The 23004-nt window shown below is 43.5% G+C and overlaps 3 protein-coding genes and 1 non-coding gene across 4 annotated transcripts; 3 read left to right on the top strand and 1 right to left on the bottom strand.

Annotated features, from left to right (window-relative positions):
* The first annotated feature begins 1150 nt into the window (after positions 1-1150).
* LOC102712256 (putative laccase-11) lies at positions 1151-4539 on the top strand. The gene is made up of 6 exons (XM_006654446.3): positions 1151-1279; positions 1416-1567; positions 1920-2167; positions 2314-2442; positions 3056-4027; positions 4149-4539. The coding sequence occupies exons 1-6, from the start codon at positions 1151-1153 to the stop codon at positions 4280-4282; spliced, it is 1764 nt and encodes a 587-aa protein (XP_006654509.3). The 3' UTR covers positions 4283-4539.
* A 2607-nt stretch (positions 4540-7146) lies between these two features.
* Positions 7147-10187, top strand: LOC102711975 (peptidyl-prolyl cis-trans isomerase FKBP20-1-like). Its single transcript, XM_006654445.3, has 6 exons — positions 7147-7423; positions 8573-8709; positions 9028-9161; positions 9248-9327; positions 9408-9500; positions 9776-10187. The coding sequence occupies exons 2-6, from the start codon at positions 8601-8603 to the stop codon at positions 9918-9920; spliced, it is 561 nt and encodes a 186-aa protein (XP_006654508.1). The 5' UTR covers positions 7147-7423; positions 8573-8600; the 3' UTR covers positions 9921-10187.
* A 2613-nt stretch (positions 10188-12800) lies between these two features.
* Positions 12801-12881, top strand: TRNAL-CAG. Its single transcript has one exon. It is a non-coding gene; the product is annotated as a tRNA-Leu (tRNA).
* A 2914-nt stretch (positions 12882-15795) lies between these two features.
* Positions 15796-19067, bottom strand: LOC102711351 (glycerol-3-phosphate acyltransferase 5-like). Its single transcript, XM_040524234.1, has 2 exons — positions 18159-19067; positions 15796-17061 (listed from the first exon to the last, which is right to left on the bottom strand). The coding sequence occupies exons 1-2, from the start codon at positions 18762-18764 to the stop codon at positions 16105-16107; spliced, it is 1563 nt and encodes a 520-aa protein (XP_040380168.1). The 5' UTR covers positions 18765-19067; the 3' UTR covers positions 15796-16104.
* Between the last annotated feature and the right edge of the window lie 3937 nt (positions 19068-23004).

Genomic DNA, 23004 nt, shown 5'->3' with positions numbered 1-23004 from the left:
TTTGGTCATATATTCAGACAATGAAAACTCTCTAGACTTCAGTAACCTGTAACCCTACCTTTATCTGCCCAATCTCTGCATGCATGCAATTATTAATCATCCAAATCGATGCATACATTCTGCGCTTCTGCTAGCTAGGGACAGAAAATGTTGAATCAATCCATCAATCCACTCGACTAAACTTAACCTCGGGATACACTAAATCAACAGGTTTAACTTCTGCATATTTATGAATTAAATTCATTTGACGTTATTTTTAATCAACGGAGACGAGCGGGCCCTTTTGGTGAAAACGAAAGTGATATTTCCGAATCCGAATACACGCCTGAATGCACTTTGGACCTTTGGTGCACCATCACGCACAACGGCATGCTTCGAAAAAAAAACACTGAATAGAAAAAAAAAACACTGAATTTAGGATGGTGTGCCAACTTGATCTGGTGGAATGCAAATATACGAGAATTGCTCAATCATATTGTTTGGTTGCTTCACAGTAAAACCATACAGAAATTTGGAGAGAAAGTGACACAAAAGAAAGTTTCCAATAGGTTTAAGCTCTTAGTAGATTTCCTCCAATATTCCTTTGTTTTAGATCATTATATATGAATTTCAAAGCTTTCATTCCTTCGATCCAAAGGAGCATACAGGACATTTTTCTAAAAGATTCATACCCTACAGAATTTCTCTAAAACTCATTCATTCCAAAGGAGCCGTAACCAGTAAGCTAATCAAGCTAAGCTGGCTAACAAAAATTAACAGAGTGCTAAACTAAACATTCCTCCGCAGACATTTTATCAGGTTTAAAAAACGCTCCATCGAAATGATCGATCGAGACGGCAGCCGCACAAGTGAAAAAAAAAAGGATAAGTTAAAGGAGAACTCAGAGCGAGCAAGGGTCGGCCCGGTCGCCAATTTTCTATGCACGTCCACCAACTCAGCCAACCACTATCACTCTGTGACCTCCTACCATGCACGACACCGGCCGCGGCCGCTTAAATAGCCTTCCACATGCCTCTTCCTTGCTTCCAAGTCCAAGATCACATCGCACACACAAGACAGCTCGAGATCGATCGATCGAGCTGCCGATCAAACTAGCTTAATTAGCGAGATCTTCCAGCTGCTGCTGCTGCTGCAGGAGAAGATCGTCACAATGGGTAGCAGCACCGCTCGTCGTCTCCGGTGGTGCTTGGCCTCCCCTGCGTGCCTCCTCTTTGCCGTCGCCGTCCTTCTCGCCATGCCGGGCCTCACCGCCGCCCGCACCCGCCGCTACTCCTTCAATGTACGTAAAACACACACACGCAAGCCCGTTGCATGCGTTCTATCAGCTGATATATATACGTGTCGGTCGTAGTGTCACGTTATTTACGGTGATGTTTTGGCTGATGGTATACACGCATTGCGTGCATGCATGGCAGGTGACAATGGCGACGGTGACGCGGCTGTGCGTGACGAAGAGCATCCCCACGGTGAACGGGCGGTTCCCGGGGCCGAAGCTCGTCGCGCGGGAGGGCGACACCCTCGTGGTCAGGGTCACCAACAACATCAACAACAACGTCACCTTCCACTGGTACTTCGTAGTACACGCTCCGTCCTAAAATAAATCAATTTTTTATTTTTATTAAATTTTTAACTCTTAGTTTTATTTAAAATTTTTTTTATAATTTATAATTTATTGTTATTACATGATAAAACATAAATAGTATTTTGTTTGTGACTATTTTTTTAATATTTTAATAAATGTTTCAAATAAGACAGATGGTCAAACGCTCTATAGACAAAACTCAGAAATCCGTTTTTTTTTCGGACGGAGTAGTACTACCCAACCTACGGAGTAGATTGCTGCGTGATTCGATCGATCGATCGATCATTCATTTCTCCGACCGATGCTGATATGATCAACCGCGTGTACGTGCGTGCAGGCACGGCGTGCGGCAGCTGCGGAGCGGGTGGGCGGACGGGCCGGCGTTCATCACGCAGTGCCCGATCCGCCCCGGCGGCAGCTACGTCTACAGGTTCGCGGTGGCCGGGCAGCGCGGGACGCTGTGGTGGCACGCCCACTTCTCCTGGCTCCGCGCCACGCTCTACGGCCCGCTCGTCATCCTCCCGCCGCGGGGCGTCGCCTACCCGTCGTTCCCCAGGCCCCACCGCGAGGTGCCCCTCATGCTCGGTGCGTGCCTTGCCTGCCTCTCTGCGTGCGCTTCTCGTTACGTTTTTTTCTTTACTTTTTTTTTGGGTACGGTACTACGGTGGTCGACCGGATCTGACGTTTTGACGTGGGGGAAACGCGACCCAACGGGAACGGGCCGCGCGCAGGTGAGTGGTTCAACGCCGACCCGGAGGCTGTGATCAGGCAGGCCCTGCAGATTGGAGGAGGGCCCAACGTCTCCGACGCCTACACCTTCAACGGCCTCCCTGGCCCAACCTACAACTGCTCCTCCAACGGTAAGACCACGGCCCAGTGACAGGATGCCTCGGGTTGAATTTTGTGATGAATACATTTTTTATTATTGAAAATTAATAAAAATATTTTTTGTTTGGAAAATTTACTAAACTAAACCCGAGTTAGTGGGCAATATATCTGACGTGATAACACCCATTGGCACCGGTTGGATGGACGGCCATCGGTGCTGGCCACATTTGTAAGTGGTCATCTTAACACGTTTACGCGGACTTATTAGATGTTTTAATCGCAATAGGGGCAAAGGGTTGTCTCTACAAAATCTCCTCCATGTGAGTGCATGGGAGAGGGGCTCATTTTACATGTGACCTCTTAAAGTGGATAAAACTCCCACTAGAAAGGTGTTAAGGAGCCGTCTACAAAATCGATAGCCTATCCTATTTCAATGCTCACGACTTGCCATGGTCATGGTGTTTGCCATGTGGATATATCTTCCAACCAGTGAGCCTTTTTATATCGCTCTCTAGTTCAGCGATTGAGTTATGGTTTTACTGAAATTTTTAAGTAAAAAATATTTTGTTAATTTTTATTTAAAAATATATAAATAAGAAAAATTCGTCTCGGGTGTTTGATTTTCCTTGTTGCGTCGTCTCGCAGACACGTTCAGGCTCAGGGTGAGGCCCGGGAAGACGTACATGCTTCGGCTCATCAACGTGGCGCTCAACGACGAGCTCTTCTTCGGGGTGGCCAACCACACGCTGACGGTGGTGCAGGCGGACGCCAGCTACGTCAAGCCGTTCGCCGCCACGACGCTCGTCATCTCGCCAGGGCAGACCATGGACGTGCTCCTCACCGCGGCGGCCAACCCGTCCTCCCAGACGTTCGCCATCGCCGTCGCGCCATACACCAACACCGTCGGCACGTTCGACAACACCACCGCCGTCGCCGTGCTCGAGTACGCCGCGGGCGCCTCCGCACCGCAGAGCGCCGCCGCGCTCCGGAGACTCCCCCTGCCGGCGCTCCCGGCGTACAACGACACCGGCGCGGTGGCCAACTTCTCGGCGAACTTCCGTAGCCTCGCGAGCGCGCGGTACCCGGCGCGGGTGCCGCGGACGGTGGACCGGCACTTCTTCTTCGCCGTCGGGCTCGGCGCCGACCCGTGCCAGAGCCCCGTGAACGGGACGTGCCAGGGGCCCAACAACACCAGGTTCGCGGCGTCCATCAACAACGTGTCGTTCGTGATGCCCAAGACGTCGCTCCTCCAGGCGCACTACCAGCGGCGGTACAACGGCGTGCTCACGGCCAACTTCCCGGCGGCGCCGCGGACGCCGTTCAACTACACCGGCACGCCGCCGAACAACACGTTCGTGACCCACGGCACCAGGGTGGTGCCGCTCGAGTTCAACACCGCCGTCGAGGTGGTGCTGCAGGACACCAGCATCCAGGGCGCCGAGAGCCACCCGCTGCACCTGCACGGCTACGACTTCTTCGTCGTCGGCACGGGGTCCGGCAACTACGACGCCGGCAACGACACCGCCAAGTACAACCTCGTCGACCCCGTGCAGCGGAACACCATCAGCGTGCCCACCGCCGGCTGGGTCGCCATACGATTCGTCGCCGACAACCCCGGTAGGTTAATTACCGGCTCTGTACTACTACTTCCTCCTTTAATTCTCACGTTACTGAGCGTTGACCGGGATTGACTTTCGTTGACTACGCCGTGAACTGTTGACTTTCTCGTGTGGCGCAGGCGTTTGGCTGATGCATTGCCACTTGGACGTGCACTTGAGCTGGGGCTTGTCCATGGCGTGGCTCGTCAACGACGGGCCACTGCCGAATCAGAAGCTGCCGCCTCCGCCGTCAGATTTCCCGAGGTGCTCATAGTCTACGGCGCAGATCGATCGGTGGCGTTTTTGGTTCCGTGCCATGCGTGCTCGTACAAGGTCAAGCCCGCGGTGGGTCGAGAGAGGAATATATCGACTTGATCGGTTTGGTGTGAAATCGTGTACCATTTTGTGTTTTTTGTTGTGTTCTCTCGAGCAGTCAAGCTAGAGACAGGGAAAAGATCGATGTAAGCTCACAATAGCTCATTTGGGTGGTGTTGTGCAGTTCATTGTATGATTATATATATATTCTTTTATTCGGCATTTCCCTCTTTGATTCCACGATGACGTGTACTCAGTCCGTTTTTCTTTCGTGGACATCGCTGATTTTTAAATCTATGTTTGATGATTCTTTATTTATATTTTTAGAAATATGTAAAATTATAAGTTATTCTTAACGTTTCTTCAATAATAAATTAAATTATAATAAAATAATTAGTAAACATGTATATTTTTAGTAAGATGGACAGTAAAATATAGAAACATCAAATAAAATATGGTAGAGAGTATTATTTTTTCTATATCGGTGCGAAAATTGTGGACAGTGTAACGGTGTGTGCTGTCATATCCAGCACAGGACCAGCTAATGATTTACTTTAGCTTGCAAGTGCATGACTTGCCTACTTTTGCTTGCTTTGGTTTTTCCAATTACGATGATTTCCAACTTGCATTAATGATCCGGTCATTAGATTAGCCCTCATGTCTAGTTTTGGTCCGGTGACTGAATACGACGACTTATGTATAGTCCTGCCCTGCAGTGTTTCAGATCAGCTGCATGTTGTCTCACTGCACACTGTCATTTTGTTCTTGCATAAACCACCCAAAATACCTATGAGCAGTGGCGGATCCACCACCAGGACTAGCCCCTACGTGCCATTGAAGCCTCTGATTAGCCCCCGCAATAAAATTACTGTTATTACTGAAGAGAAGGATGAACTAAAGCAATTCTTTCGTCCAGCTCCTTCTAATATTTTTTTCTGGATCTGCCAGCAAACTGTGTGACGGTGCGAAAATGGGTGCATCAGCGCATGCCCCGGAGTTTGGACGCTGGTGTGCGCACATGGATGTGCATGCTTTTAGTAAAAAAAAAAGCATGGTTTGTAAATTATCTCTAGACTCTGTCCATATCTAAACGTGTGGGTAAAAGAGGTCACACCTGAATGTGTGTTGATGCGGTGAACCATGAACATATAAAAATCAGCATACATATATCGTTGGTAGAACAAGAACAATAAATACCTTATGATATATATGGGCACCACTGCAAATTAGGCGTCCTATAAAACTCGGGCACTTTTCATGTCCTAATTAAATCAGTTCAGTCATCAAATATTCAGAAGGATGGGCTAGAAGCAATTCTCTCTCGTCCAGCTCCTAATATTTTTTTCTGGATCCGCCAGCAAACTGTGTGACGGTGCGGAAATAGGTGCATCACAGCATGCCCCGGAGTTTGGACGCTGGTGCGGGCACATGGATGTGCATGCTTTTAGTAAAAAAAATGCATGGTTTGTAAATTTTCTCTAGACTCTGTCTATGTCTAAACGTGTGGGTAAAAGAGGTCACACCTGAATGTGTGTTGATGTGGTGGACCGTGAACATATAAAAATCAGCGTACATATATCGTTGGTAGAACAAGAACAATAAATACCTTATGATATATATGGGCACCACTGCAAATTAGACGTCCTATAAAACTCGGGCACTTTTCATATCCAAATTAAGTCAGTTCAGTCATCAAATATTCAGGACCAGAGGAAGTAGGCTCCGTTCGGCGATTAGTTTATTAACCGACATAAAAAATAGTAACATATTAGTATATGATTAATTAATTAATAATTATAAAAAATAGATAAATGAATTAATATGGATTTTTAAAGCAACATTTCTGTAATTTTTTTAAAAAATATAAGATTTATCAGTTTGAGAAGCGTGAAAAAAATATAGATCAACAGTACTCACTGCCAAACGTGGCCGTAGTACTTTAGCATATATTTAAATACAAAGTAAACGACATATATAGAAAGCAGAATATGTACGACAGTATGACTGTGGACTCATGGCAGGTGCATGGGAGAGCCATTATGAACGTTAAACGTTAAGTATGTTTCGTAGACTGTTTACGATTTCATAGGCCACGTGTACTTGCCCATTCACCATGTGCCACTACTCGAGGCCCAAAGCCCATACGAATATTCGCATCCGTACTTTCTCCCGTGGCCCACCACTCCCTGGGCATCCACCGCTACGGCCTACGGGACGCATCAATCAACGCACGACTGCCATTTCCCAATCTCGCGAGCTCGCAACTAGCCAAGCCGGAGAGAGAGAGAGAGAGAGAGAGAGAGAGAGAGAGAGAGAGAGAGGCGACGAGCCGGCGGCGGTGAGCCGGCGAGTCCTCCTCCGGCGGGCGGCGCCGAGCTAGCCTAGGTAGCGCCGCCTCGGGAGCGCTTTCCGCGGTGCGTGTCCGCTGCTGCCTGTTGGTTCGGTTGGCTCGTTCCGATTCGATTTTTGGTGTGTTGCAATCTGGTGTGGCTGGGTGCGATTGAGCAGTTCGATTTCTCGCGGGGTTTGCTTCCTGCACCCCCACAATGATGCCCGATGGAACTGTGCTGTGAGGGATTCGAGGTTTGTCGGTTAGGAGAGCATGGATGGCGAAAGAATGCAGCTATGTGATCTAGTACTGGAAGGTGTAGGGGGGGTGTAGCACGCTTGTTGCTTGGGGAGAAGCAGCGTCGTCTGATCAGACGTCCACGCTAGCGGCAGGCAGGGCGTAGCCAGGGGTAGTCCAGGTGGGCCTGTGACTACTCCAAATCGGCCCAGTAATGAGGACCCCATAGCCCAGCCCAGAGGAGGTAGGGTTTGCTCAGTTGCTGTGGAGTGTGGAGGGCTCGTGTGCGCACGCCGCGACCCGACCGCCGCCGCCCCGCGACCAGACCGTCGGGCGCCAGGCGCTGCCCACCCCGTCCCGCGACTCCCGCCTGGCCACGGCCGGCCGACCTGGTCCGGCGCCGCCCGTCGCCCCGCTCCCCCGGTTGCCGTGGTGCCGCCCGACGGCCCCGACCCGGCCTCGACCTGCTCGGCGCCTCGGCCGCTCGCCCCGTCGCTTGTTGCTGGCTCCTCAAGCCAGCGCCCCTACCTCCAGGTCAGGCCGACACTAATCGCTAAGCCAGGATCGAATCAAATAATTCTAGTGTTTAGACAAATCCATGTTTCTGTATGCGAACTAATAAATTTATTTTTGCATAAAGATTGGAATATCTAAAACCACCAGCTACATAACTGCTAGCCATTAGTTTATTTTCTTAGAGTTTTCTGAATTTACTAGGTGACAATGACTCATTTTGCTTTGGTAAATGCTTGCGGTGTTACAGTAATTGAGAGACACTGTAGCAGATGGTATTCATTTTGTTCCTTTCCTTTGTTCATTTCTTAGCAGTACACTTGTACAGCCAGCAAATTATAATCGGATAGATTAAGTAAACAAACAGAATTATTGCATTGTGCAAATTTCTTCAGTCTTTTCTCCATATTGTTATCATTTAGACAGGTTATATTTATAGTCAACGGATACCCATTTCTTTAGTATATTTTGGTTATAGAACTATATATGCAACTATACGCAAAGAAAGTTTGGCATCCCTCATTTTGTCCAGCTTCACTGTTGCCCAGGGGTGCGGGCAACCTGTCCATCATGGCCTAGCTTGCGAAATCCCCCGTGTTGTGTGTGATACCAACTATGTGTGGCAGGACTACCTAACGAAAAATTCCTGGCTACGCCAGCCGGCAGCTTTTTAGTTGTTTCATCGATGCATTCCTGATTAGGCGATACGCTGTAGAGCTAGCCGCACTGGGTATATTTAGGAGGTATGGATTTGTTATATTTAGAGACTGGGATTGGTCTTTTTATTTTCCTTCAGCAAAGGATAGTGAGAAGCATGGCTATGCTGTTGTGAGGAGTGCAGAATGTGTTTCATGCTTGATTAGCCAACGTTTGGTAGGTTTTTTTAACTTTCCACAAGTCACAAGACACGCAACTGTGCCTCTTCAAGGTCATTACCTGCGCTATCCCTCTTCTGTGAAATTCTGGAATGCTAAGGTTCACCTTGAAAGTATGGCGCACATTTATATTGGCTTGAAATTGTGAAAGGCTGAAAATAGTGGATTTAAATAAGTGGAAAAAGGGCTTGTTTTTTTTTCCCTCAATTTTCTAGATGGTTGTACCTCATGGTTTTAGGAATATTGGATCTCTGTTATAGTACATACTCTAATGCTCTGGTCAATCCTCACCCAGGATCTCCTTTGGAGTTCTCAGCAAGGTCATGGCAGAGGCTGTAGATCTAACTGGGGATGGAGGTGTTCTTAAGACAGTGGTCAGAAAGGCAAAGGATGATGCTATAGCTCCATCTGACAGTCTTCCCTTGGTTGATGGTACTGCAGTGCATATATTTTAGTTCTCAATCAAATGATTTCCATGAAATTTTCAGACAGTTGAGTTAACATTAATAAGTTGTCTCGGTTAGCTGTTACTAAAAATTACTTATTCAGCTGTGTTTCCCTAGGTCGGCTTTGATTCAGTCTTTGTCAATGACATTATGAATGGCTGTGTTCCGTTTGTCATGTCAACGTGAAAAACGATTGAAGTATATTACGGAGTAGTATATTACTAGTAAATGAGTTTCTCAAATATCTGCATAATACAAGACATAAGACAGTACTTCCCCCACTTACATTTATATCCTTTCGCAGTTCACTATGAGGGCACACTCACTGAGAACGGTGAAGTTTTTGACACCACTCATGAAGACAACTCAATTTTCTCATTTGAAGTTGGGCAAGGAGCTGTCATTAAAGCATGGGATATAGCTTTAAGAACTATGAAGGTATGAAGTTATAAAGTCTAATTGCTTGCGCATCTGACCATTTTGAAGATTTTGCTAATATGGAGTTACATATTGGGATATTGAAGGTCGGTGAAGTTGCAAAAATAACATGCAAGCCAGAATATGCATACGGAAGTGCAGGCTCACCACCAGAGATACCACCCAAGTCTGTTTGCTATTTCTCTCGTGTGATGGAAAATTTCGAGTTTTTCCAAATGTCCATAACTGAATGAGCTGTCTTTGCAGTTCAACACTCATTTTTGAGGTGGAGTTAGTGGCATGTAGGCCTAGGAAAGGTTCAAGCCTGGGCAGTGTATCTGATGAGAAAGCCAGACTAGAGTAAGATATTTTCAAATGTTCTCTTGTTATTTTTACAATATATGAAGGTCCCAGTCATTATATTAAATAGCACAGCTATATAAGATAGGGAAAATTGAACCTTATAATTTCAAATGTTAATAACCTTATAATTTAGTTATAGCAAATCATAATCTAGGGAGGTAGTAGAAGTTAGGAGGAACCCTGTAATTCCCTCAAGGAATCAACTGTGACGTTAATTGAACATGGAATTTATCTGAAGACTAATTTCTGGGGGAAAACATGAATTTCTATAGGGAACTCAAGAGGCAGCGGGAGCTGGCTGCTGCCACCAAGGAGGAAGAGAAGAAGAAGAGGGAAGAAGCGAAGGCTGCTGCAGCCGCTCGTGTCCAAGCCAAACTTGACGCGAAGAAGGGGAAGGGAAAAGGAAAGGGAAAATAGGCAACTGATTTGCTGCTGACTATTGTAACCTAGAAAATAATCCAGAAAGCATGGTGTGCAAGATTACTTGTTATCTATTACTTTCATTTCATACTATAAGATGTTTTCTCTCCCTAGATTTATATGGATGGATGAATCTAGATGTGACCAAAACATCTTATGAGCAGGGAGTACTCTTCTTTGGATGCTGCGTTGTTGTTCCTGTTTGACACTATGGCTGTACCGAAAGAACATACTCCCTCCGTCTTAAAATAAACCATTTTTTTACTTTTTACCTATAATTTTTTACTCTTCGTCTTATTTAAATTATTTAAATTTTTTTGCGATTGATATTTTTATTTTTATTAGATGATAAATCATGAATAGTATTTTATGTGTGACTAATTTTTTTAATTTTTTAAAAAAATTTCAAATAAGATGGATGGTCAAACGTTGGACACGGAAACCGGAGAATTGATTTTTTTTTACAGGGAGTAAATAATTATAGCTACCGTTTTCACAAATCATCGCATGTCTTTTTATTGACCGATGTCATCATATCAGTGTACCGGTTATTGGTTCGTGATTGCATCATCGCGTCTGGCGATACTACCGTTGTAAGTGAATGCTCAACTTATGCGATACTATCGGGTAGCACTTTCCAGAATGCTGCATAGTTTGGTATTACCTTCGATTCTTTCTAAATTTATATAGGTATTTACGAATCTGAACATGTGTATAAAATATATTTATTAATCGATATAGGTAGAACAAAAACATCTATAATATAGAATAAAAGAATACTTTTGTTGGTTGAGATAACAGGATTTACCGGCTAGGCAGGCTACGCATCAACTTCGAACAGTTTTACTGAATTTGGTGAAGGTAAGGTATTGCACTTCTGCATGCCCCATTTTCGCACAGGAAGAATATAGCAATATACTCCCTCCGTATTTTTATGGATGACACCGTTAACTTATTTAAAATTTATATCCAAATATACAAAATTATAATGCATAATTAAAGTTTCTATAATAATAAATCATATTATAACAAATTAATTAATAATTATATAATTTTTTTTGAATAAGACGAATGGTCAAACGTGGATCTAAAAGTCAACGGTGTCATATTAAAAAATAGAGGGAGTAGTACCTTATATGGTGACTGCTTATGCGATCAACAGAATAGAATTATCCATTACCCAAACATAATATCACCGTGCTGATATTAACCAGCATATGACAACAGTGGATACACAAGGAAACTGCATCGATGTATAACGAATAAATACAACTTCTGTTCTTGGAAGACATGTAAGCAAGCAGTCCCATAAATCATAATTCCTATCATGATCTTTCCCTGCCATACGTGGCCTTTGGGCAAAGTATGGATGTTAAATTTACAAGAGCCCCTTTTCTTCTGAGGGGGATATCTACAACAGAACTGACTGCATTCAAATTTTATAAGCACAGCCACAAACTACTCTAAATTACAGGTGAGGCAGCATTTATTTACCTAATCAAGGTATCAAGTATGTAAAACAACCACCACTAAAACAAAGAAGCCTAGTCTGTGTCCTAACTTGGAATCGACCCCGGAGAAAATGCTTGGAGCCGTGGAGAGTTCCTGTACATTCAGACTCGCAACACATTTCCTGAAGGTGTTTCAAGACCTTGACAAGTTATCTGTACTGCTCCAAGACACAATGATTAGGTTAAAAAGGCACATATTTGCAGTAGAATAAGAAGCCAGCGGTTTTTGTTCAGATTAACTACTACCTAATGGAAATATAACACAATCTTGTGTAAATCACATCACTGCTGTAGATAAGGGAATGCCATGTGATGTGCGGAAACGGAGTCCATTTCCCAAATTGTTTAATACTGGACAAAGCCAGCAGAATAAGTTAGGTCCCAAAACCTGTATAAAAAATTTAAAAGAAATGTTGGGACATTAATAACTCAAAATGCCCCCTCACAGCCAAGAAGAATGAATATTAATGCACACAAATATGTAATCAATTTTGAATTCTTGACACAAATGAAATATTGACACAAGATAACTTTGGATGAAATTCTTGAGACAAATATGTAATCAATTTTGAAGGCAACAGAACAAAATAACTTTGGATGAAATTCACTGGGTGGCATTCTCATGTTTTTTTTTCCCCGTCTACTTTCCCTGGATGAATGGGCTGTAATTCATATAGAGGAAAAGGGGAATCCTTTGGCATTATTTCTCAAAAGTCCGTATTCACTTGATCTCGCGTTGCCTTCTATTAATTTGCATACGGAGAATATTACACTCTTGAATAAGATACAAATAGCAATGGATAAAATGGTTCTTACTGAAATAAGATTCTCATAGACACCAAGGTGGTACGGATGATGATAAAGATTTCCACCCTTTTCTGCAAACCAGATTGCTCTCACTCCTTCATGATACTGCAAATTACTTATGACAAGCAATCTTAAATGCAACCCTACATCTCTAAATATAAGTTGAGGTACGATTCATGCGGTCAACTTCTCAAACTTTGACAACTAATATATGTAAAAAGCATATACATTAACTGCACCAAAATAGCCATTTAGCCTTGCAAAATACTTTCATGACATGTAATATTAATTACTAAAGCTAACATATGTCGATCTTGATCTCAGAAGTCTCGAGGTCAAAGGGGTCTTACATTTTTATCAGACGTGTCCGCAGAGATTTGCTTCACACATTTGCCTACGCAGAACTTGCTTGTGTGGTGTTCTGATGGTTATGTTAATTAACCATCATGATATATCAGACGTGTCCGAAGAGATTCCTTCAAACTTTTGCCTACACTCGACTTGAGTTTCCATAATTAATTTGTTTAATATACAAATGTTCATGTCCTAATGTGTGCAAGTCAAGATGGCCGAGTTGGTCTAAGGCGCCAGTTTCAGGTACTGGTCCGAAAGGGCATGGGTTCGAATCCCATTCTTGACATTTATCTTTTTTAATATTTTCTCATTAATATTTGGTTATTAATATAATATTGGGCAATTTAGTGATTTTCATCTGAAATAAAAATAATTAATATTTGCCTTTTACCAAAGTTTGTCACTTTAGGTCACATATTGAATGACACTAACCGTCTCTACCTTACGTGCATCATATCATTTGGTCCAAAGTGTAATAATATTTAGACCGAAGTAAAAAAAACATTTCAAACATAGTCTAAAGTGAGTCTTTGGTAAGAATACGCGAACGAAAGTGCAATTTATATTATTAATTCCCGCTAATATTTGGTGAAAGGTGGTTTTCCCATAAAAGAAAAAGAATTAATGGGGGTCAGCTCACGCGACACGTCGTATCGGTTGATACCGAGCACAAGCGTCAGCTAGGTCAGACCTCTTGCATAGCGGTTGCCCTGGCATGACAGTCCAGGTGTAACCAGCCTAGGGTGTTTTTTCTGGAGAAGTTATTTTTGATTTTTTTATTTTTTTAAGAGTATAACTCGGGACACACACGAACACACACCACAACGCACGCACTCACGCGTATACGTCCCTACCACACGCTTAAGATTTTGAGGTGTGCACGCGTGTGAGGGGAAAAATCCCCGGGTGAGATGCGCGAGTTGCGATCCGAGGGATCGAACTCACGCGGGTTAGCTCGCGTGCCCGCGTGGCTAACCGCTCGGTCCTCAATTTTTTTATTGACCCAGGCACCCTTGGGCATGGGATGGACACGTGTCTCTCCTTAGAGCCTGTTTGGATAAAAAAAAGTCCCTGGAACTTCTAGAAAAAAAATCTCTCTTGGCCCAAACATGAGAGACTTTTTTTAGTCTCAAAATTTTGTAGTCCCTGAGAAGAGATTTCTAAAAAAAAGTTTAGGGACTATTAAAAGTCCCTCAATCTAAACAGGCTTTTAGGCCGCCACCGTCGGACCTGTTTTCCGTAATACCAACAATTATTTTTCTTGCAAAAGAAAAGGAACTATTCAATAATTTCAAAGAAAAGAAATACTCCCATCATTATAAAATATTAGTATTTCTAGTATATAAAAATTTATACCATGCTGTAAGGATTTCTTTTAAGCACTTATTTCCATGCACATAAATTTGCATATTTTTGGTCAACCGGGTGTTTGGTAAAAGAATCCAAACAATTCATAATTCAAAAAATAACCACTGGGATGACTTAGGCCGAGTTTGAAGGTTATAGAAGAAGAGGACGAAGATGATCACCTGAAAAACTGTATTTCATAATCGTATGGTTGATTAAGTATTAACTACTGCAAAATTAAAAAAATAATTAACATGATTTCAAGAGACTTGTAGATATATTTTAAAAAATATAAGTTTAACACTTTGGAAAGTGTTCTCATGGGAAAGAACAAGGGAGTTTTCAGTTTTTCACCCTATCACGAAGAATCAAACAATTTCTTAAATGATTTTTTCCTAACCTTAGTATTTGCTATACAATATATAAAATGTTTTTATTTTGCACGGAGAGAGTATTCAGAGATTTTATTATTAATCTTTGGATTTTCCTCGCAAAAGAAATGAATATTTGGTGATTTTATCATTAATATCTAGTGATTTCCCCGTGAAAGAAAAGACATGTTTGGCGAGTTGAGCAACCGTGGCACTCTGCACCCTGCAGGTCACTCGCAGCAATAAAACCAACTTGCTTCAGGTCATTTTTGCTTCTTTTCCTTACTTAACATCACAAACGATCTTGCATTGACATGTGCATATACTCAAACTCCTCGTTTTCATTACTTAACATCACAAATGTTCTTGCGTTGACATGTGCACATACTCAAACCGTGCAGCGACGTGATTCCAAAAAAATCAGGCATATATATTTAAATAGCCGTGTGTCATGGTATAATATATCCGAAGTACATACGTGGCCTTTGCCAAGTCCATAAACCAAAGCAAATTCTTAATTAACCAGTCTCACGTCTCTTAACGTGTTTTTATCATAAGTACGTGTTGCCGACGCTAAATGCAAACGTACATGAATGGAGATTATGTCATCATCAAACATTATTTGAATGGACGAATGAACCAAGTGATCTCACTTCAAAATTTCAAATTCACATTTTCATACGATGACGTATCAATTAAATATTACATCCAAGTGACCAATAAAAGTTGATTAAATTGTAGAGATGGAATAAATTACTCATGGTGGAGGTTTCAATCCAATTTCATGCACTAGGTAACTGTGTACATCAAATTTCACCCTCATGAAACTCAACTTCTCTGTCGCATCATAAATTATATATCACATCACTATTTTTGCCTATGTGACACTTCATTAATGAGATTGAAACTCATAAAACTCCACTAAGACCGGTCTAATAAGTTTCGTACCTGTCCAGTTAAACTCATTTTATATGTGTTCTCCCCCAGGCTAGCTGACCTTAAAATGGACAGTACCATGTTTTATGATAACCTTAAAAGTAAAATCAAATTCATTTAGCTAAACCAGTATGGCTCTATAGCGTAGACTATTTTAGTAGAAATAATATTATTAATTTAAGTTTTTTAAGAAAAAGATCACTAAATATTTAAACGGATTAAGACCAATGATGGCATCAAGTTGACAATCCACAAATATGGGTTTGCGTAGAAATTCTCATAATTGAGGCGCTCAATAAGATCTCAATAGTCAAAGCGACAATTCGCGAATTTTCTTTTGTGAAATGAACAAGTTGGAAAAGACATCGGGCAAAATAAGGTGTTTTTCCCAAGAATCAGTCGCTATGTTTTGCACGAAGAATTTGCTCACCTAATAACTACCTGTTAATCAATGAACTCAGTTGCATAAGATTAAAAAAAAATTGGATTTAATAGGGACTAGGGAGGACTGCTCAACAACCAGAACAACACAAAATCTACCTATGAGTAAAATAGAGAGAGCATGCATGCAACTTGTTATCATGGGTGTGAACATATATACATCAGTGTAATTTGATTACAATAAAAAATAAAATGAATCATGAAAAAAAATCATAAGAAAGCAATTAAGCAAAAGCAACCGGTATATGTTGGATATCTAATGGCTGCAGTCTTCTTTTACATTTTCATTGCGTACATACATACATATACGAATGTAAATATAAAACTCGCCGTTTTGTTTTTGAGATTGTAATTAAAACTCGTCAAATTAATCTAGTGAGCAGAGCACTGAATTTGTTTGCAAATAATTTGTGATTAGTGGAGCAAGAACCCGATGGCCTCCTTGAGGCGGCGCTGCCACGCCGGATCCGCCGCCGTCGCCGGCTTGGCGTTGACGATGCCGTCGTTGCCGGCGAGCACGCGGTACTTGTCCTTGCGCGTGAGGCTGGTGCACTCGAACCCCAGCTTGGCGGCGAGGATCCTCTGCACGTAGTTGGCGACGTCGACGGCGCTCTTGCCGGCGGCGCACGTCTCCTCGGCGGGGAGCTGGTTGAGGAAGGTCACCTCGTAGACGGGCCTCGGGTTCATGAAGAAGAAGATGGGGTCCATGGCCTTCCACCCCCTCGCCGTCGTCGGGTGGAAGAGCCCGACGCGGTAGTTCATCGCCACCGGCACGATCCGGTCGCTGAGCTCGGCGAAGAGCGCGGAGAAGCGGAGCAGGAAGGGCTCCCGGCACGTCGTCCCCTCGGGGCACACGGCCACGTCGCCGCGCGACAGCTCGGCGCGCATGCTGGCCGCGTCCACGTCGCGGTCGCGCGTCAGCCGCACCGTCGGGATCGGCGAGAGGACCTCCGAGAGGCGGGAGATGGAGTACGTCACGGCGGCCACGCGGCGGCCGAGCAGCACGGTGGCGAGCACCACCGGGTCCATGAGCGTCCGGTGCGTGCACACGAAGAGCACGCCTGACTCGGACCCGTCCACTCTCATGGCGGGGGGCGGCGCGCCGTGCACGACGACGGCGCCGCCGAAGTAGGGCGCGATACGCGGGATGGTCTGGATGGGCACGGAGATGCCGACGGCGATGCGGACGAAGGCGACGAGCACGCCAAGCGGAAGCCAGAGGAGGATCACGAGCGACATGAGCGGGGTCGGCCGGCACACGAGGCGACCGTCGTGGAAGATGACCGGCCGGAACGGAGGGCATTTCGGCTGCTCGCTGGCGACGCCGCTGCCGTCGTCGTCGGCGTCACAGAACGGCGGCCGGAGTTGCCTCTGCATGCACGTAACCAAACCTGGTTTAGTTCGCGGTTTCCTCGGTTTCCCGCCATATGGTCCCAACAAAAACTATAGCATGACAATTAACACACGAACACACTGGAGCCACGATTTAACACATTAATACCAGAAAATAGCTATGCGCATTTCGCCATAAATTAAGACCACAATAGCGATCGATGCGTTTTTCGATTTTCAAACACTGAGTTATTCAGATGAAAGCTATGGCTTAACAGTTAGCACAGAAACTGGACTGTACGTGTAAGGTAGGTTTGTTTTGTTGTGTACCAGTACTACGAGTATATGCACATAGTAATTTCTACGGTTAATTCTTTGTGATATGATACTAAATTATTTCTGCTAAGTTTGTGCTAAAGGGTTATTTTTAAAAACCCTGTGCCGACTTTGACGATATCCTTTCATGTGCACCAAGTTGATCACAGATTTGGGGAGGTATCTAGACTGGATGTGTTGACTCTTGTGGCTGGTGGTGGCGCTCACATGCATAGACGGTTTTCAAAATTGATCCAGCTAGGCATTTAGTTGTGGTATGGCCATATGCCCATATGCCAATATGCCATGCACATATTAGACTCGACGAGACGACGACATGCAGCCACCAAAGCGCATGCATATGGGCAAGCACTTCCAAAGCTCTATCATACATGCATGGTGTGCACATTAATTAATTACTCGATCAAGTGCGTGTGCTAGTAGTACTCCATTGACAATTTTAAATCACTATGAAAAGGTAATTCAACTTACGTAAAATTCATGAAAGAATTGCTGGCTAGTCAAATTTAGTGGATTTTGTTTTATATGTGATGTAGGGGCGGAGCTGCTTTGTGCTGGGAGCTCCCAGGAACTCGGTTCAGAAAATACGTTAGCTAGAATTGATCTATTTTTTATCCTATATACATCTCTCCATTTAAATTTGGCATCTATCGTGAAGTAAACTTGACTTAAAACATTTAGAAAACAAGTGAATACACCCTTTCTATTTAGTTTTAACGTCCCAAATAATACGAATGAATTAGTGGTTTATATGAGTTGCGGCGGAGTGCGTGCACGGTGGGCGGTGGGTACGTGCGTACCTTGCAGAAGGGCAAGAAGGATCGCGTCGCCGACTCGGACCGGGCCATCCCGAGGTCCGGGCGGTCGCCATCGGCGAAGAGCGCGCGCACGCGGTCGGCGACCGCCTCCTCGCCGCCGCCCCTGACGATGCCGGTGGACCGCCTGAGGCGGCTGTACTCGAGGTCGCAGCCGACCACCTCGTGCGCGCCGAGGTGCTCCCGGGCGAACCGCTCCACCATGACCCGGGGCATGCGCGTCACCACGACGCGCCGGCCGCCGCAGGCCCCGAACGCCGCCCACGCCGCCGGGTCGACGTCGTCGGCCATGAACTTGGGCAGCACCGCGCGCGCCACGGCCTCCACCTCCGCCCTCGGCACCCCGGCCGTCGCCACGAACGCCGCCGCGCGCAGCGCCAGGTCCGGCCGCCCCGCCAGCCGCTCCACCGCCCACAGCACCGGCCACAGCGCCAGCAGCGCCGCGAACCGCGGCAGCCCCGACGCCTCGAACGCCACCAGCATGAAGTACGGGAACGTCCCCGCGTCGCGCAGCAGCGCGCCCTCCAGCTCCGCCACCACGGACCTCCTCTCCCTCCTCGTCGTCTTCTCCGGCGCCGACATGGCCACCATCGAATCAATCAAACCCACCTCGATCACCTGGTGCAAAGTACGTGAAGCGAGCGACGCACAGCACACGGCTACTTGATGAAGCAAAAGAGAAAGAGAGAGAGAGTTTGTTATATGGGAGACGGTCGCAGTGGGCAGGGTTTGGCTTGACCGGCCACTAGGTTCAGGTAAGCGGCCTGCAACCACCGGGAAACCCGAAGAATCCTACGCTTTGCATGCGAAAAGTGGCGTGATCGAGGGAGCGATCGATCGAGATGATGACCAACCTCGCAACCAACCAACACCGGACTTAAACCTAAGTGACCGATCGCTCGATTAACCGACAAGTTAAATAGTATAGCTAACTACTGGCTCCAATTTATCTATAGTCAATCTAATAGTCAATTCATATAATAGTTACCTATAAAACATATACCACCATGTCTCACATATCACACATATTGTATATTGGAATCCGTGCTACAGCTGACTATAAATTAATAGCTCATTCCTCTTCTCTCTTCTCTCTTATCTTCTTAAAATATATTTATACCTGGCTTATAGGCCTCCTATTGTACCTGCTCTAAGCAACGGCAGATAACGACGTATTCACATCGGTTTTCCTCCCGTATTTTTTTTAGACGTAGTTTCCCTCCCATATTTATGCTCGCGTCGGGGGCGTGGTCGCACGGAAAAAAAATATCACCCAGCGAGTGCGGTGTGAACTGCGGTGGGACTGGGACGTGGTAGTGGTGATACCGATAGCTACCTGCGAGTTTGCGTGGTTTGCCGCTGGAAGTTTTTTATAAATAAACTTTTTTAGCAAGTAATTTTATAAATAATTTTTTTCTAAAACTGAACCGGCCACACCAGTGTTGACGGCGTAGCAAGACAACGTTGTCACGCAGTCTAATTGGTGTGGCATGCCGTGACAAGCCGTTTTACCACGCCAATACTGGTGACGTAGTCAAAAGGTTCATACAGTGAAAGTATTTTTCACAGGGGTTTTATAATAAAATTATTTTTTAAAAAATTTTAAAAAATAAAAAAATTTCTTTGCCGCTTCGCGCACTGCGGATTGCGTGTGCGTGCGAGCGAGCGAGCGACCGATATGCTGGGAACGTTCTCACCGAAAGCTCACCAACACCGCAACACGTACGTATGACGCGCCTCGCGGCGGCCACCTTTGTGCCGCGCGCGCGGCAGCGTCGGGGGCTCTTCAGCGGCGGCGACACGTAGACGGCCGGTCTCACGTGGATGTTAAAAAAGCCCGTTAAACACAGTTACTTCGTATTATTGAAAATATATGATTGCTGTTTACTTGGAGTGATTTATTTAATTACTAAAAATAATTTAAAAATTAACTAATATATATATGTGTATTTTTTAATAAGACAAATAATTAGACAGTATAAATATGGAAAACCGTCGATCATAATATACTTTGTCTGTTGGTCAATACACAACACTGATTCGTCTTAGCTAGCTAGTCGTACTGGATTGTCTGAAGTTTCATACCCTGGTTTTTCAACGGCAGACGGTTCCGGTACTCCTTAATTATTGCGAGTTATGACTTTGTAGACGTCACAAATTAACTACCTGATTTGCAATTTTATCATGATCGGAGTCTCGGAGCCTGTGGTTATAGCTTTACTAACAAAGGGAAACACATATGTTGATACTTGAGAGAGGATATATACATCACATGTAAGCATGCATGTAGCAGCAATCTCTGTCAGGTCCCATACAGCTGCTAATCTCATGAATCTGATGGAGCTGAATTTTTATTAGGTCTTGTTTAGTTCCTAAATTTTTTTTCAAAAATATCACATCAAAACTTTAAACATCTAAATAAAGCATTAAATATAGATGAACCAAAAAACTAATTACACAGTTATGAAAGAAATCTTGAGACGAATCTTTTGAGCCTAATTAGTCTATGTTTAGCCATAAGTGCTACAGTAACCAATATGTGCTAATGACGAATTAATTAGGCTCAAAAGATTCGTCTCGCGGTTTTCAGGCTAGCCGTGAAATTCGTTTTTTTATTCGTGTCCAAAAACCTATTCCGACATTCGGTCAAATATTTGACGTGACACTTCTCCTAAAAATTTTCTCAATCTAAACACCACCTTAGCTTTGGACTTGCCCTCTGACCATAGGGGCTTTGACTAAGTCACATATGACCTGATCAGTGTATCTCTCTCTCTAGCCTTTGTTACATTGATTAATTGAAGCAACATCAGCGAAGCTGCATATGCAATTAGCCGACACAACAGGATGAGGATCAATCACGAAAACTAAAGGTTCGTCTAATTATTTGTGTGCTAGCTAGCTCATCCGCGTGTACGTCCGATCAACAAACAGTTAACGTGTCCCAGTGTAGTATAAGAGAAACGGATGCGGAAAATTCTGGTTGCACCTTAACTGTCTATAATTATCAATCAAATTGCTAAATCTTTTACCCCAATCGCTTCACTTGATTATGCTTATAAACCAAAATTTGAATTTGAGCAAATTTTATTTCGGACCATATTTTATTTCCTAAAATATCTTTAAATCAACTTGAATCAACTAAATTCTCCATTGTTGCATTTTGGACCACTCCGAATAATTTTTTCAGTATGACCTTTAACCCCATCGACTCTGGTATACTAATGAATTTCCATTTACGTAGAATCCATATATTTGTTGAAATAGAGGTTAGACATAGCGAGGAAAATTGTTTACGTTGATCCAAACCACATAAATGGTATATTTATTTAGTCTAAATTGAAAATGTAGGTTTAAGGGTGGAATAAACAAAAATCAGTTAATACAAGGTGCCCACAGTGTAATTCACCCTTTGAATTTCAAAACCTAATTTCAAAGCTAATTTCGTAGTTTTTGAATCATAGTTTGTTTTACATTATTTTCTTTTGAATCACCACGGACACATATATAAAAGTTTTACGCATAAATTATTTTTTGGTTGCTAAGCCGTATGAATAAGCTCAATCACAAATCAAACAATGAGATTTATTTTAAGTTGTGTTACTGTAAAAAATAATGCCCAACATAGTAGAAAAAAAAAAGACCGTCCATCAAGACGACACGGTTATCTTTTAGGATATTAAAAGAAAAGGCCAAACAACATATCTATAAATAAAAAATAATTTATAAATAAAATTTTTTATACGCGTTCATAGCAATCTAAAAATCAAAGCCTGTAAATAAACTTTGGTGAAAAATTTCTCAAAACCAACTCTAAATTTAAAGTTGAAAAATTTAAATTTTGGTTTATAAGCGCAACCCAAAGTCAAGAGATGTGATGAAACAACCCTCGAGTCAGATCAAGCAATTAACGGATTCAAATAATTTGAACCACGCCCCAAATTTGCAAGTCTCGGCGGAAATTAAATGCGGTTAGCCGACTCAATCCGAAACACGGATTCCCGTTTGTTCTTCAGACATACTCCATCTTCCATCAATCGTTCTCTCAGTTTAAGCTTATTTAACCTCCCTTTACTTCACAAACAAGCTAGTTTGAAGCAGTCACTCGCGTGCCAGCACTTGATTGCCATGAAAACAACCTTGATCAGGCCATCCTCGATGCAAGTTTTATGGATATGATTATCTAGAATGACATGTCATATAAAAAGTTTGAAACTAAGATGAAACACCCCTCTTTCAATTTATAGTTTCATTTATTATTGTTTTTTAGGTTATACGTAAGACACAAGCTGTCTAGGTAACAGTGTATAGAAGATTTCATTCTCATGAAACTCATTTCATCTCTCTCTTCATTAATATTTTGCCACATCATTAAAAATGCCTACATGGTATCCTATTTATTGTCCATGAAACTCCCATTGAGATTGGCCTCAGATCAACGTCACGGCTTGCACGGTTTCCGAAGATCTCGGGATGGTAGCTAGTGAGAGGATGACACAGCAACCTATGTGGCACATGACGTGTCATCTGAAAGCGAAAGCGTAATCTTCGTAGTTTCACTTTCGCTTATACTTATTAGCAAAAATTTAAATTCAATTGATTTAAAATATTTATCATAGTTTGGTTTTCAGTATTTAATTTTAAATTATTTAGTTTAAAAGCGTATATAAAAATGTATGAATTATTTTTCATTTACGGCTAGTCGTTTGAAAAAAAAAAAGCCTAAACGATGACCCTCTTTAGCCTGCAGCCTGTCAACGTTAATTTCTCGGGGGTAATAATTCTCTAGTCAGCTAAGGTGAGATCGATGAGACGATTCGCTAGACAGTTA

This window comes from Oryza brachyantha, chromosome 5, assembly GCF_000231095.2.
Source record: "Oryza brachyantha chromosome 5, ObraRS2, whole genome shotgun sequence".
NCBI classification, from domain to species: domain Eukaryota; kingdom Viridiplantae; phylum Streptophyta; class Magnoliopsida; order Poales; family Poaceae; genus Oryza; species Oryza brachyantha.
The sequence above is the reverse complement of the archived record's forward strand: the minus strand, read 5'-3'. Positions and strand labels throughout refer to the sequence as shown.

Coding starts and splice junctions, on each gene's coding strand:
- LOC102711351 (XM_040524234.1), bottom strand. CDS start 18,764: ATGGTGGCCATGTCGGCGCCGGAGAAGACGACGAGGAGGGAGAGGAGG. Junction 17,062..18,158: donor CCTTCTTGCCCTTCTGCAAG/GTACGCACGTAC, acceptor ACGTGCATGCAG/AGGCAACTCCGGCCGCCGTT.
- LOC102712256 (XM_006654446.3), top strand. CDS start 1,151: ATGGGTAGCAGCACCGCTCGTCGTCTCCGGTGGTGCTTGGCCTCCCCT. Junction 1,280..1,415: donor CCCGCCGCTACTCCTTCAAT/GTACGTAAAACA, acceptor CATGCATGGCAG/GTGACAATGGCGACGGTGAC. Junction 2,168..2,313: donor CGAGGTGCCCCTCATGCTCG/GTGCGTGCCTTG, acceptor GGCCGCGCGCAG/GTGAGTGGTTCAACGCCGAC.
- LOC102711975 (XM_006654445.3), top strand. CDS start 8,601: ATGGCAGAGGCTGTAGATCTAACTGGGGATGGAGGTGTTCTTAAGACA. Junction 8,710..9,027: donor CAGTCTTCCCTTGGTTGATG/GTACTGCAGTGC, acceptor ATCCTTTCGCAG/TTCACTATGAGGGCACACTC. Junction 9,328..9,407: donor CCACCAGAGATACCACCCAA/GTCTGTTTGCTA, acceptor CTGTCTTTGCAG/TTCAACACTCATTTTTGAGG.